At 39.7% G+C, this 12,407-nt stretch overlaps 1 protein-coding gene across 1 annotated transcript in view; it reads left to right on the top strand.

Annotated features, from left to right (window-relative positions):
• Positions 1-12,407, top strand: part of IGF2R (insulin like growth factor 2 receptor) — a 60,839-nt gene that overhangs the window by 32,729 nt on the left and 15,703 nt on the right. Inside the window, exons 21-34 of the mRNA XM_055713230.1 lie at positions 495-596; positions 1,249-1,423; positions 2,752-2,919; positions 3,475-3,618; positions 4,330-4,508; positions 4,870-4,957; positions 6,444-6,650; positions 7,037-7,167; positions 7,839-7,936; positions 8,786-8,922; positions 9,550-9,740; positions 10,399-10,525; positions 10,896-11,018; positions 11,994-12,256. Coding sequence (XP_055569205.1) covers positions 495-596; positions 1,249-1,423; positions 2,752-2,919; positions 3,475-3,618; positions 4,330-4,508; positions 4,870-4,957; positions 6,444-6,650; positions 7,037-7,167; positions 7,839-7,936; positions 8,786-8,922; positions 9,550-9,740; positions 10,399-10,525; positions 10,896-11,018; positions 11,994-12,256 — 2,133 coding nt within the window. The remainder of the gene's footprint in view (positions 1-494; positions 597-1,248; positions 1,424-2,751; positions 2,920-3,474; positions 3,619-4,329; positions 4,509-4,869; positions 4,958-6,443; positions 6,651-7,036; positions 7,168-7,838; positions 7,937-8,785; positions 8,923-9,549; positions 9,741-10,398; positions 10,526-10,895; positions 11,019-11,993; positions 12,257-12,407) is intronic.

Below are 12,407 nucleotides of genomic sequence, written 5' to 3'. Positions count from 1 at the left end.
TGTAGCACTGTTTCATTCCCTTAGGTGGCTGCTAGTAAAACTGAGTTTATATGTAAGGATTTATATTGATATATTGTCCTTGTTTGTATTCAGATCATCAAATAAGGCTTCCCCCCTACCCCAGGCTACTCAGTTGTTTCTACTTTACAGGTCCCAACATAAATACGTTAGTGTGGAAACAACCCTCAGATAGTTTCCTTGCTCTTAGCTAACCTGACAGATGTCATCTGTTAAATTGCACTTTGATATGTTATGTGACTGTGATATGTTGTTATGTGGCTGATGTCAACGGACAGCTGTGCAAAAGAATTGAATTAAGTGTTGCTACTGCCAGAGTTGTATTCTGGTGGTTCAAATTAAGTTGCTGAGTGGTACGCAGGCTAGGAATATGTGTAAATCGCTACTTTGGCTCTTTAAGCAAGTTAAAGGTAAAACTTAAACAGAAGAAATGCAGAAAGAGAAAATAATGCTGTTGTAATATTACTTTTTCCCAGTCCTGCTCTGTGCGAGATCCAGACACTGGCTTTCTGTTCAATCTGCAGCCGTTAGCTTCTGAAAAAGGCTATATGGCTACTGGCATTGGGAAGAAGTTCTTGGTAAGGATTCAGACTGTACAATCTGTTGCTTAAGGATGCTGCTGTTAAATTTTTACAGTTTTACTTAGTGAGTGAGTGAAGCTTTGACTCAGTCCTCTTACGAAACTTTAGTTGGCAGTGAAGTACTGTGCTTGAGGGGAGGAATGGAAGGTAACTTGACTCATCTCAGATGATCTTAAAAGCATCGAACTTCTGGTTCTTAGCAAACACAAGGTAGCTACACTTTCGAGTCTATACATCATTTTCCAGTTATGGACTCTGTTTCGTAATACCAGTTTGCCTGCTGGTGCTGAAGTGGCCTGAAAGGGATTTAATCTGTCCGTATCAGTGTTCTTAATGTGATCTGCATGTATCAGTAGTCCTAGGGTATCCATAGATCCTACCATAGTGGGTTTTTTAGTCTAAAAATAAACTTGCTAAACAACATCCTGCACTACTACTGGGGAGAACTTGTGGATCCTCTAAGCTGAACACTGAGAATACTGTTCTTGTGTTATAGTTGGTTGGCTTGCAGTTTAGAAATGGCAGACATTTCATGCTGTTTGAAATAGTTCTTGGCAAGTGACTTTACTGATGTTGAAAAGGCTATGTGGACCTAATTTTTCTGGTGCAGTTAATATTGTGTGCACCCACATGTTTTCAAAACTTCTAGCTAAACATTTGTGGACCCATGCCAGATTGCGGTAAGATCAATGGCAAAACAGCTGCTGGATGTGAAGCAGAAAATCTGACATCGGTGAGGCTGGTGGAGTTGGACAAAACCCTGTATCTATCTGGTGAAGGGTTTCTAACTCTTACTTACAGAGGTCCTCTTCGAGTACAATCAGGTGAGTTCAGCATCCATCTCCAAGACACATTTCCTAATGTTCTATAAACTTCCTGTGAATGGTCATCATTTTTTCCTTTGTTCATGTGCTAAAACCTGCTGGTCTTGCTGTTAGCCACTTAAAGAAGCTAGTTCATATGAAAAATTTAGGAAAAAATCAAATCATGCGGAATGGTAATGGCTCAGCTTTCAGAAATAGATGTGCATTTCAGAACTCCTGGAAAGAGACCAATACAAAACAGGATTTTTTTTCTTACAGAGTAGATGAAAAATACTGCTCCTTGCATGGAGAAATAGGTAGCCAAATTAGGACATGAGTCAGAATTCATTTTGCTTGTTTTCCTAAGTGAAGTCATTGCTTTAAGCTTCAGTTTCATGAATAATGCTCTCTAAAGTTTTCATATCTGAAAGATCACTTTTCAGTTAGCTTATACTCTCCTATATGGAATTTCTTAAGTGCTCTATTACTTCCTGTACACCTATTTCATGAATTTAAGTCTGTTTTGCAGGTAAGGTTACTGAAAAGTGTGTGTCTAGCTTTTGGTTTTCACGTGCCCTCCAACTGTACTGAAACTGAGTTTTCATCGAAAGGCATATGCCACTTTAACAGCAAAAGAATTTTAGGAAGACCGAATTTTGAATTCGGGAACCTCAGATGCTCCTACATGTTCGTCCTTTGTAAAAATTGCTATGGTGATATCTCTTATTTTCCCAGTTGTGATGTTTTTGTACCTAATATCCAACGGGAAGCAAGTGATTGAGCTGTCATGTATTTTGCTTTAAGAGCTTCTACCATTTTGATAACACTGCTAACCATTTTGATGACAAGTATTACTCCCCCCCTGTAATTCTACCATTTCTTGTGGGCTGTGGAAAGCAGGTCTAAACAGAATGTAACACGCTGCTTACATAATGTCAGTATTTGTTCAGCAGTCATTAACACTGAACTTACAAACAGCCAAAACTTTGGTATGTGTGATGTAATTTAGAGGTTGTTGGTACAGCTGACTTGATGTTTTATAGGTTTTCTGTTTCTTTAAGTATGTGAAAGACCTAGCAAACATAGTTCAGTGAAGGTAATTATAGTTGTGAAATGTGTCGATGTTCTCGTCTGTCATTTGGAGAGAGAATTGTGGCTGCTAGGCAATTTAGCACAGGTCTCTAAAGAAGGCTTGTGTATTTATGGTTAAAAGACCCATAAATGATAAGGTAGTGTTTTCCTTGAAGCAATAATAAGAAACTGCTAGAAAATTTTAGTCAAATACTAGCTTGAACTTTTAAATTCAAATATTCCTGAGGGAACCATCAGCAAAGTGTTTGTTTTTACAGGAACATCAGACACGTTTACGGTGACTTTCATTTGTAATGATTCATATCCTGGAGAGCTTAAGTTTGTGCGTGAAGAGATAAACAGTGTGCTGAACATCCATGATACTTTTTTTGAGTTTCACACAGCTCTAGCCTGTGCTCCCGCTCCTGTGGACTGCCAGGTTACGGGTAGGTCCCTGGAATATGGGTGGGCTCTGTCCAACAAATATTGGAAGGATTAACTAGTAGCAAACTTCTGTGGAGAAGGGCTTTAAGAATACCTGTTGTGAAGACATTTGTAAAAATTGAAGTTTTCATAGAAGTTGTAAAGAGGGAGAGGAGTTGTTTGAAGCAGGCTTAAGTTACAAAGACAGTCAAGAAGCTAATATGCAACACAGTGGTATACACAAGGGCGTTGATAATTACTTTGAAAACGTTTAATCCTTTTCATGACTGGGTGCTGCTTCAGCCCAACTCTGAAGAAAATGAGTCACTTCAGTATTGGCCTCTGGAAAAGTGCACCTGTAAATTGTGGAGTAGTTACCTGTGGGAATTCAAATGTAGTGATTTTTTTTTTTTTTATGGCAACAGTACCTTCTTTCAATGGACATCTAATGTAATTCTGAAAATTACTTTGAATTATGTATGTTCGTCTGTGAAACTTGTACCATTTCAAACCCAATATTGCTACAAGTATCTAATAGGTTGTCTTTCAGTTTACTGTGTGTACCACATATCTTTCAGATGCTGCTGGCAATGAGTATGACTTAAGTGACTTGAGCAAAGAAGGTGAGCCATGGGTTGCTATAGACACTTCAAAGGAAGCAAAGAAGCGAACATTTTTCTTGAATGTCTGCAAGCCTTTGCCCTATGTGCCTGGATGCCCTGGTAAGCCAAGTGGCAAACATTTCTTAACTTGTGACTTCTGATGCAAGACCTTATATGCAGAATGAAATCCTTGGTTATTTTAGTAGGATGCCTTGAATCCTGCCTATTCAGTCACTTAAAGTGCATAGACCTGGGTGAGATATGTCAAGGGTATAATAGGCCTTCTCAAACTGAGAGCAGGACTCCTGCATTGAGATGTGTGGGAAAGCATTTGGGAAAAATGCATTGAGGGCTTTATTTGCCAGTAACCTTGATTTTATTTGTGTGGTGTTTGTTGTTTGGTTTGGTGTTTGTTTGTTTGTTTTTTAAGAAGAAAGGAAAGCTAAATGTTGTTGAAGCCTCTTAACTGAATGAGGGCAGAATGAGAAGCTTATGCTATGTCTTGCTGCACTTCTAGCCAGTTTGATTTATTTTACCTGTTGTGGTAGTCTTCTATCAAGTCTGTGGGAGCAGATAAGTTAGTGCATTTTTACAGATTTTGGTGAACACAGGACAGTAACTTGTTCTGTTCCTCAAAGGCTTTAGGCACACAATGTCTCTTAACTGTACTTATGAAAACACTTACGTTGTGTTCTGCTTCATGAGTTTGAGAGTGTCTGCTTTAGTTCTCAAAACTCTCTTAAAGCTACTCCACTCTGTTGTTTTACAATGAAGTTAACTATAGTTGTCAAAGCTTTGAACTAAAATACAGGCTTTTTCTTTTTCCTGTAGGTGGTGCCATAGGATCTTGTGTGAAATACACTGATAAAAGCAGGAACCTTGGAGTCATTCAGATAAACCCACAGGCTGCTACTGATGGGTCATTGAGCATTATCTACTTGAATGGTGACACGTGCAAAGATAAGCAGCGTTATTCTACACGTATAATCTTCCAGTGCGATCAAACAATGGTAATTTTCTGTGCCACTTGCTGTTAATGAAGATTTTAGAGCTTGAGCTTAGTATAACAAAATAGACAGTGTTTATCCCTCTTGGAATGGGGAAGCTGGTTCTAAACCAAATATCTTGTGTACAGGCTTTTCTCTTGTCTCTCCTTACAACTGTTTTCTGGAGTCTGTGGAACACAACAGTTACCTTGATTGTGGAATCCTTTGAGCCACCAAAAGCAGCTCTTTGCTGAAAATAAGTACTGAAATTTGCTAATAGAGATCTTAGACTGTGCAACTGCAATAAAAAAGGATTCTGCATGTACCTTTTGAGACTTGCAAAGCAATCATTGGTAAGCCTCCTTCATATGGCTGTTTTCTGTAGGGATCACCAGTGCTTGAGCAAGAAGGTGACTGTGAGTTTGTATTTGTTTGGAGAACCTTGGCAGCATGTCCTCTTCACAAAGCAGAAGGTAAGTGTAATTACTTGAGCTTTAAAATATCAAACAAATCTGTACAAGTAGTGAACGCTTAGTGAAGCTATGTTTGTTTCTTACTCTATGAATCTTCCTGTAAAAGGCCCTGGCTTGTGGAGGGATGTCTCTTTTGAGCTTTAAGTCAACTAAGAGTCACATCTAACGTTTAAAGTACAATTTAGGGTGACAGGCAATTGTACTTACCTATCTAGGGGAAAAAAAAGTAACAATGCTGTCTTGGACAAATCATGGTACTAACTTGTTAAATCACAGGCAGACTTGCCAGTGTCTTTTAAATCTGAAAGCGTCAGGTTCCATGAGAATATGATTGATCCTATGCCTGGCACGTCATTCCTTGTCCCCCACTGAAGACTGGAAGCTATGCTGTAAACGTGACCCTTGTTAGACAATACGGGAGAGACCAGTGGGAGGTGTATCAGAGTTTACAGTTGACTGTGGCACATGCAAGAAGGAATCACAGGTTCCACATCTGGTACTTGGTTGGCTTTTAGCTGGGAAGCTGAGTGTGCAGGTATCTTCTCTGCCCTTGCGGGCTTTATTTTGCAACTTCTGGATAACATGTTATAAAACATCCAGACTTCCTGTCAAGCATCTGTTGCAACAGTCCTAGACACTATTGAAACTGCCAGTGACCTCATGTGGCATAAGAGGAGTGTTTACAAGCTACTGCCCTGCAGCACACAATGGCCGTGCAGGAGCTGGTGACAAGAGCTGTGGTTTTCAAGGGAGGCAGACTGCCTTGTTTTTAACTTGGTACCAACTTGTTGGGTGATTGAGGGGAGCATAATAACCATGTGATACAATCTGATGGCTTTTTAAAAGCTTCAGAATATGGAGCAATGTGTCACTTTAAAACTGAGGACTTGATCAGCAGCAAAGTTACTGATGTGTATTAGCTGATTAGACTAATGACACTAGAATCTTCCCAAACCTTTTCTGTCTGTGTCTTGTCAGACCCATAAGCTGTAGCTAGATTTCCTATGATTGATTATTTCCTAACTTGGCAAACTTAACAGCTGTTAAAAGAAGATAGAAGACTGACATCTAGGACAACTTTTGCTTTGGCCTTGTGACCTTGCTGTTCTTTCCAGATCATTAAGCAAGCGTTGGACTTAGTGTCTCTAGTTCTGTACTTAATCTTCAGCATGGCTGAAGGAAGAACCTGTGAGGCCACTCTGAGGTAGTTTTTGAACTACAGTGTGACTTTTGCATCTTTCTTTAGTGGTAGTTACAACAGAAATGTTCCATTTGTAGCTTAGTCTTGTAGTTCTAGATAATTGGTGACTTCCTGAAATGAGCTGCTTAGCTGGACTAAAATGGTTCTTAAGCGTTACTGCCCTAAAGCGCCAGATACTCATCTTTGTGGCCTTGTTTGTGCCAGTAGGCCTTAGCTGTCCTAAGTGTATTTGATGTAGCTCATTGATATTAAGTTGTATTTTAAATTCTTAACTTTTCTTTAAAGGAGAGGATTGCCAGGTGAAAGATCCAAGGTACGGTCATGTCTATAACCTGAAACCACTTTCCAATAAAGACATAAAAGTGAGTACAGATGAGTATGACTACTACTTCAGAGTTTGTGGAGAAATAACAGAACCTTGCAAAACAGAGGCTCACACTGTGTCATCATGTCAAGTAAAGAAGACGGACTATACTTTCAGAAAAGTAGCAGGTATAGCACTTGATCAAAAGGAACTTAGAGAATGGGAAGATTAACCGGGGTGTAACTGAAGCCACTATGTGATACAAAAGGGGTTCTTGCTAACCTTGTACATTTTATGGGAGAAAGCACCCTAGCACTTCTGCTTCATGTGCAAGTAAAATGTCATGTGTATAGCTATCTTGACACACAATTAGGAATGTGCTCAACCCCTTACTGTACTGGAATAGCAGTCATGCAATAACTAGGTCACAAAGTTTAGAGGAAAGCTGAAGTCTTTCTATCAATACTTGGTTGTGCATGTTACTGCTGTCTGTGAAACCCTGTTGCTAGAGGCATTGCTGCAGTCATGTATTTACTGGATTAGCTGTTTACTTGTCTCATTTCTTTGCTTCTAGGCTTACTTACAGAAAAACTGACTTTCAAAAATGGTTTAATAATGATTAATTACACCAATGGAGAAAAATGTCATAAAATATATGAACGATCAACTGCCATATTGTTCTATTGTGACAAGACTACATCTGAGGTTAGTTTCAAAACATACATTTCCACACATTACATACAGGAAGTGTAAGGTGAAAAACCTGAACTAGCTTCCTTCAAGGACTTACAGATTATGCAGGAGATTGAAGGATTTTGTGAGGTAATAAAAAATGAGGAATGTTTTGGATTTCCTGTTTATGGAAGGTACCTTTGTTATGCCCCAGGAAAGTCAGGGCATGTTTTTCCTTTAAGGGGTGCCTGCTATTAGCAAAGATATTGGGGATGTGGGGAAGAGACATTCTCCCAGAAATAACAGCCTTTTCTTTGTAAGAAATGAAAGGTAGGAGGAAAGCAGGTATTATTACATGGCCAGACCAAAATAGCTGGTTACCTGCTTCTAGTATTACCCTCTCTATACTTGCACTTGCTTTCCTGTTCTTAAACAATGGTGCCTAGAGTTACTTTTTCTCTTCCCCTTATTTCATGAAGGACGCAGAAGCTTCTGATGGGCTGCCCTTTTATCAGAAGTGTGCATATGGATAAACTTGGGTTTGGGAGAAGCCATGCTTTCAGCTGGTCAGAGGCATAGTGTGGCTCTTAAGATTATATGTAAACACAGGTTCCTGGATCTTCTTGAAGCAAGGCTGAGATATTTTGGTAGCTTCAACGTGTCTAAATGAGAAAGTGAATTCCTTTTGTATTGTGTTCTTTCAGCCTGTATTTTTGAAGGAAACTCCAGATTGTACCTACATGTTTGAATGGCATACTCAGTACGCTTGCCCACCTGTTAAATCTACGGAGTGCTCCTACAAGTAAGTTGTTTCCACAAACTTAAAATGGAGCTGTATGATGATAGAAACACGTACAGCCTTATTGCAACTCAGTGTGATATTACCACTTTAGCTATTGTGTTTTGACTTGGTCACTAACCAGCTAATGTAGCGTTCAATGCAAATGTCATGTGTTTTAAGTAACTTCTGCAATTTATACTTCCTAAAACTAATTTCACTGAAGAAAAAGACTTTGTTGGAGCTTCTTCTGGGAAATAAGCTTAGTATCAAAGTGAACTGTTGGGTGTGCTGTTATTGATGGTTGAACTCTGAGTATGTTAGGTTGTTACAAGTGTCTAGTTATTATTTAACTATAGCTAATTTAAACAAGAATACAACTGCTGTCTGTTTGGAACTTCCACCGAACAAAGCTCTAGGAAAAATCTCATCTACTTCTGTCACAACAAAGTATTAGCTCATTAAGATTTGTTAAGTGGTGTCAAATGTGGCTAATAATTGGCCCAGAGTTTTAATGTCTGGCATCACGATAGGTTTCTACCCTACGGTAGAACAATCCACTGTAACTATGCATTTGTGCTTGCCATGCGCTGAAAGCTGGTGTGCTTCAATGAAAACTCAGAATTACCCTTGCGCTGGCTGAGGGCTGTGTGCACGTGGATGGTTAATGTGGGCATGGCTAGGGCACTGATGCCTCTACTCAATTTGAGGTTTGTAGGGATCAGTGAGTCTGGTGCAGATTTCTTTTCCAGCATGATACTCTGCTCAGAGGTACTAGGCTGAGAGTATTGTAGTAACTTAAGAATTGTAAGTTACAATGTTTGATTTTTGTTTTTTTTAAATGCCTCTTAATTTGAATCCTTTGTCTTACAGGGATGATGAAGGAAACTTCTATGACTTCTCATCTCTGACACGGCATAGAGAGAACTGGGAGGCAATAGCTCTATCTACTTCTTCACAGAAATACTATATTAATGTCTGCAAGCCCTTAGTACCATATGGTGCTGCACGTAAGAGCAAAATAAAATATATTCTCACTGTAGTTAGGGGAGGCAAGTAATAACGTTCTATTGTTCAGAGTGAAAAAATCACAAAGCAAAGTGTGTAGAGACAGTGGTGTAATTTCAGCACTAGAGGGAAGGGTGGATTATGGGCCTGATTTCCATCTGCTTGACTAATGAGATTCACTAGCAATTCTTATCTTCTCTTGATAACTTCAGTACTGTAGCTCTTCCATCCTTATCCAAAGTCTGCTATAGCTCTTAAAGATTATTTTAACCTTTTGGTGCAAGATGTTAACTTCAGAATTTTCTCTATGGCATCTTAACAACTGACTCTACATTTTGTCCAGTGGAAGACCAGGTAACAGACTCTGGCCTTCCACTCCGTGTAGCAGTCTGCTTCCCCCGTAGCTGCTGCCACCGCTTTCTGCATGAGCTTGAGCGAAGTGAGGCAGTTGCTGCTACTTGTGATTTTGGGGGGAGAAGAAACCCCACCCCAATGAGTATGGTTGGGACAGTGGCTTGGAGATAGATCAGCCACTACATACCTGAAAGTAGAGCAGTGGAGTTTTAGTCCAAGGAAGTAAGCCTGAACAACGTTAGGAGTAATAATGCTGTTTTTGTTCATCTGCATAGGTTCCTGTCCTTCTGATGCTGCTGCCTCCCTCATGGAGGGTACAAAATGTACAAGTCTCGGGGAAGTGGCTGATGGTCCCCGGTGGGAAAATGGCATTTCTATTCTGAAATACATTAATGGGGAGCAGTGTCCAGATAAAATTCGCAAGAAAACAACAATATTGCGCCTCAAGTGTGATGAAAGCAAAATTGTAAGTAGGCCCCTTCTGGTGGGGTTCTATGTTTTCATGAGTCATTCATACCACTGTATGTGTATGGGAAATGGTGGGCAGTTCTTATCCGTTCCCTTTTTATCTGTAGTTGGATGGGAGCCAGCCTTGTAAGCAGGTTTGTGAGTATTTGAACTTCAAATGCTGAGCAATTTTTAAGAGATCTTTTTGTACACTCTGCTGGCACAAATTTTATCATCTATAATAGCTTCAGATTGCCTGTTTGTGTCTTGAAGATGATGTAGGTTGGGAAGTGTTTCAGGTAGTAAATAATACTATCTATGTAGTTCCTAAATCTTGCACACCTGTATGCCTTGCCGTTAAGTACTCTTCCCTTTGGTGAGATGTCTTACCCTCACTTTTTGCGTTTTCTGTTGCCCAGCTAGGCTGCCTTTAGCTCTCCTCTCATCAATTCTTTTGTTCCTGATAATGGTTCTGTACTGTTGTCTATTTGAAATACTCACAGTTAAATACTCTGTCCCATGGATAATTCATTGGACTGTTAATTCATCGGTCTGTTAAGTCCTAGGACTGGCATTCAAATTGAGCTCAGCTGCAGGCTTCAGGGGTAATTCCATGGCGTGAAATCTTAGACACATCTCTAAAGAGTGATAGTCTTTCTCCACTGTTCCTTGTTTAGGAATCGAAGCCAGAACTTATAATGGCCATTGAGGATTGTGAATATACCTTCTTATGGTTCACCGCTGCTGCATGTCCTCTTAAAAGCAATGTGCAAAATGACTGTCGGGTAACCAATCCTGCAACAGGTGAGGAGGTGGCCTCAGGATTTTGTATCTGGAAGAAGCCTCTGGAAACAGCACTACTGTGTTTGTGTTCTTGAGGGACTTTATTAGAAAAGGGCAGTGTTGACACATACTCTGGAGAGTGACCAACAAGCTTATTGGTGGGTAGAAATATCTTGTAAGGTGCTGCAATATCACTTGGAACAAATAGTCTATAGTTCTGAAACTAGTTTTGCCTCCGTTAATATGAATTAGTAACTGTTTGCCTTTCTAAGCTAGCAGGCAAGTAGAAGCTGCTTGGCCTTCCTACTAAGTTACTGAAAGCTTTTAAAGAAAGAAATGTCTTGATTTTGAATCTCAAAAAAGATTAAATTATTCCCTGATCTGCCTACAGGTCACCTCTTTGATTTGACATCACTAAAGCGAGAGTCTGGTTATACCATCAAAGATTCGCACAACAGAAAAATTCAGTTGAATGTTTGTGCTGACGCTAAAAGTTCATGTGCTAATGGAGCTGGTAAGAATCTTATCCCCTCTGATACTATAATCACTGACTGACTGTGTAGGGTACCCAAAGCAAGTATTTATGCTGAAGTTACAGTAAAATGAGAGGGGCACGAAGGAATGAAGAGAGCAGCTCTGTGGCTGAATTGGTCATGAAAAGATCCTGAAACTGTTCTAGAGAATGAAGCAATGTATTCCTATCAAACTCCATTTCTAAACTTAGGTGGGCTCACTGCCAGTCCAACCCCTTTAGGTCTGAATGGGTAGATACTATTTTGGACATAAGGGCAGGAGTGTAGACACTTCTACTGCACCTTTTGACCGTTGTGAAAAGGAAGACGTTAGGAGATTCCAGCTAGTGAGCTGAGCACAAGAATTGCTTTGTGCTGATGTACTGCTGTATTGCATCTGCACTGAGCCTTGTGTCTGTACTTCAAACCCTTGCCAATCTTCTTTCTGGTTTTCTGTTCTGTTTTGGATGCTTCTGAAACATCAGTAGAAATCAACTTCTATTTCAAGCTGCTTAGTAGCAGGTTGAATTGCTAACTGTTCTGTCAAACTGAATATTATCTTAAATGCTAATGCATGAGTAGCATTTTAAATGCTAAAATAGGAGTATCACTTGTGAATTGGTTGATTTGGTTTTTAAGAGGCATCTTAATAAAATTTTATCTGGCTGTTATTTTGTGCTAATCTCTTGGCTTTCAGAGAAGTGATAACCAGACACTGTGCTCTGTGGTTGCTTAAATGTGTATAAATGCAGTACTTCCTGCTGGCTAATGAAGTATTAAAGACAATGTTTGGTCTTTGTTTCAGTGCAGTTCATCTCAGATTAATGGTAACCTCTGGATGGTGTGAAACAGCCTACCTTTCGTAGGAAAATTAGTCATGCTAAAACCTTAAGTTTCCTGCTGTTCATGTTGTAAGGTGCAATTTTGAAGGACAGTTGCATCAGATCTGTTTTGTTTATTTTTCTTTTTTCCTTTAGCTGTCTGCATCACTGGTGGTCCAAAACCAATTAATGCTGGAAAACAGAGTAAAACTTTAACTTATGAAGATCAAGTGTTAAAGCTTGTCTATAAAGATGGAGATCCTTGCCCTGCAGACCCTGAACTGAAGCACAAAAGCTATTTTAGCTTTGTGTGCAAGTCTGATGTCGGCGATGACAGCCAGCCTGTTTTTCTGTCTTTTGATGAGCAGACGTGCACTAGTTACTTCTCTTGGCATACTTCCTTGGCTTGTGAGGAAGAGGTAAGAATTACTTTTATGGCAAACACTTGTGGGACTGAATTTCTGGGTGATTAAGCTAATAGCAGTATATGTTTTTAAATCCTTGAGGGAAAGGTCTCTTTCTGTAGCACAGAACCCAAGTTCATACAGAAGTTCTCAAATACTTAGTGAC

The sequence above is a fragment of the Falco cherrug genome, chromosome 6, assembly GCF_023634085.1.
Source record: "Falco cherrug isolate bFalChe1 chromosome 6, bFalChe1.pri, whole genome shotgun sequence".
Taxonomy (NCBI): Eukaryota; Metazoa; Chordata; class Aves; order Falconiformes; family Falconidae; genus Falco; species Falco cherrug.
Note: the sequence above shows the minus strand (reverse complement) of the source record. Positions and strands in the feature narration are given on the sequence as shown.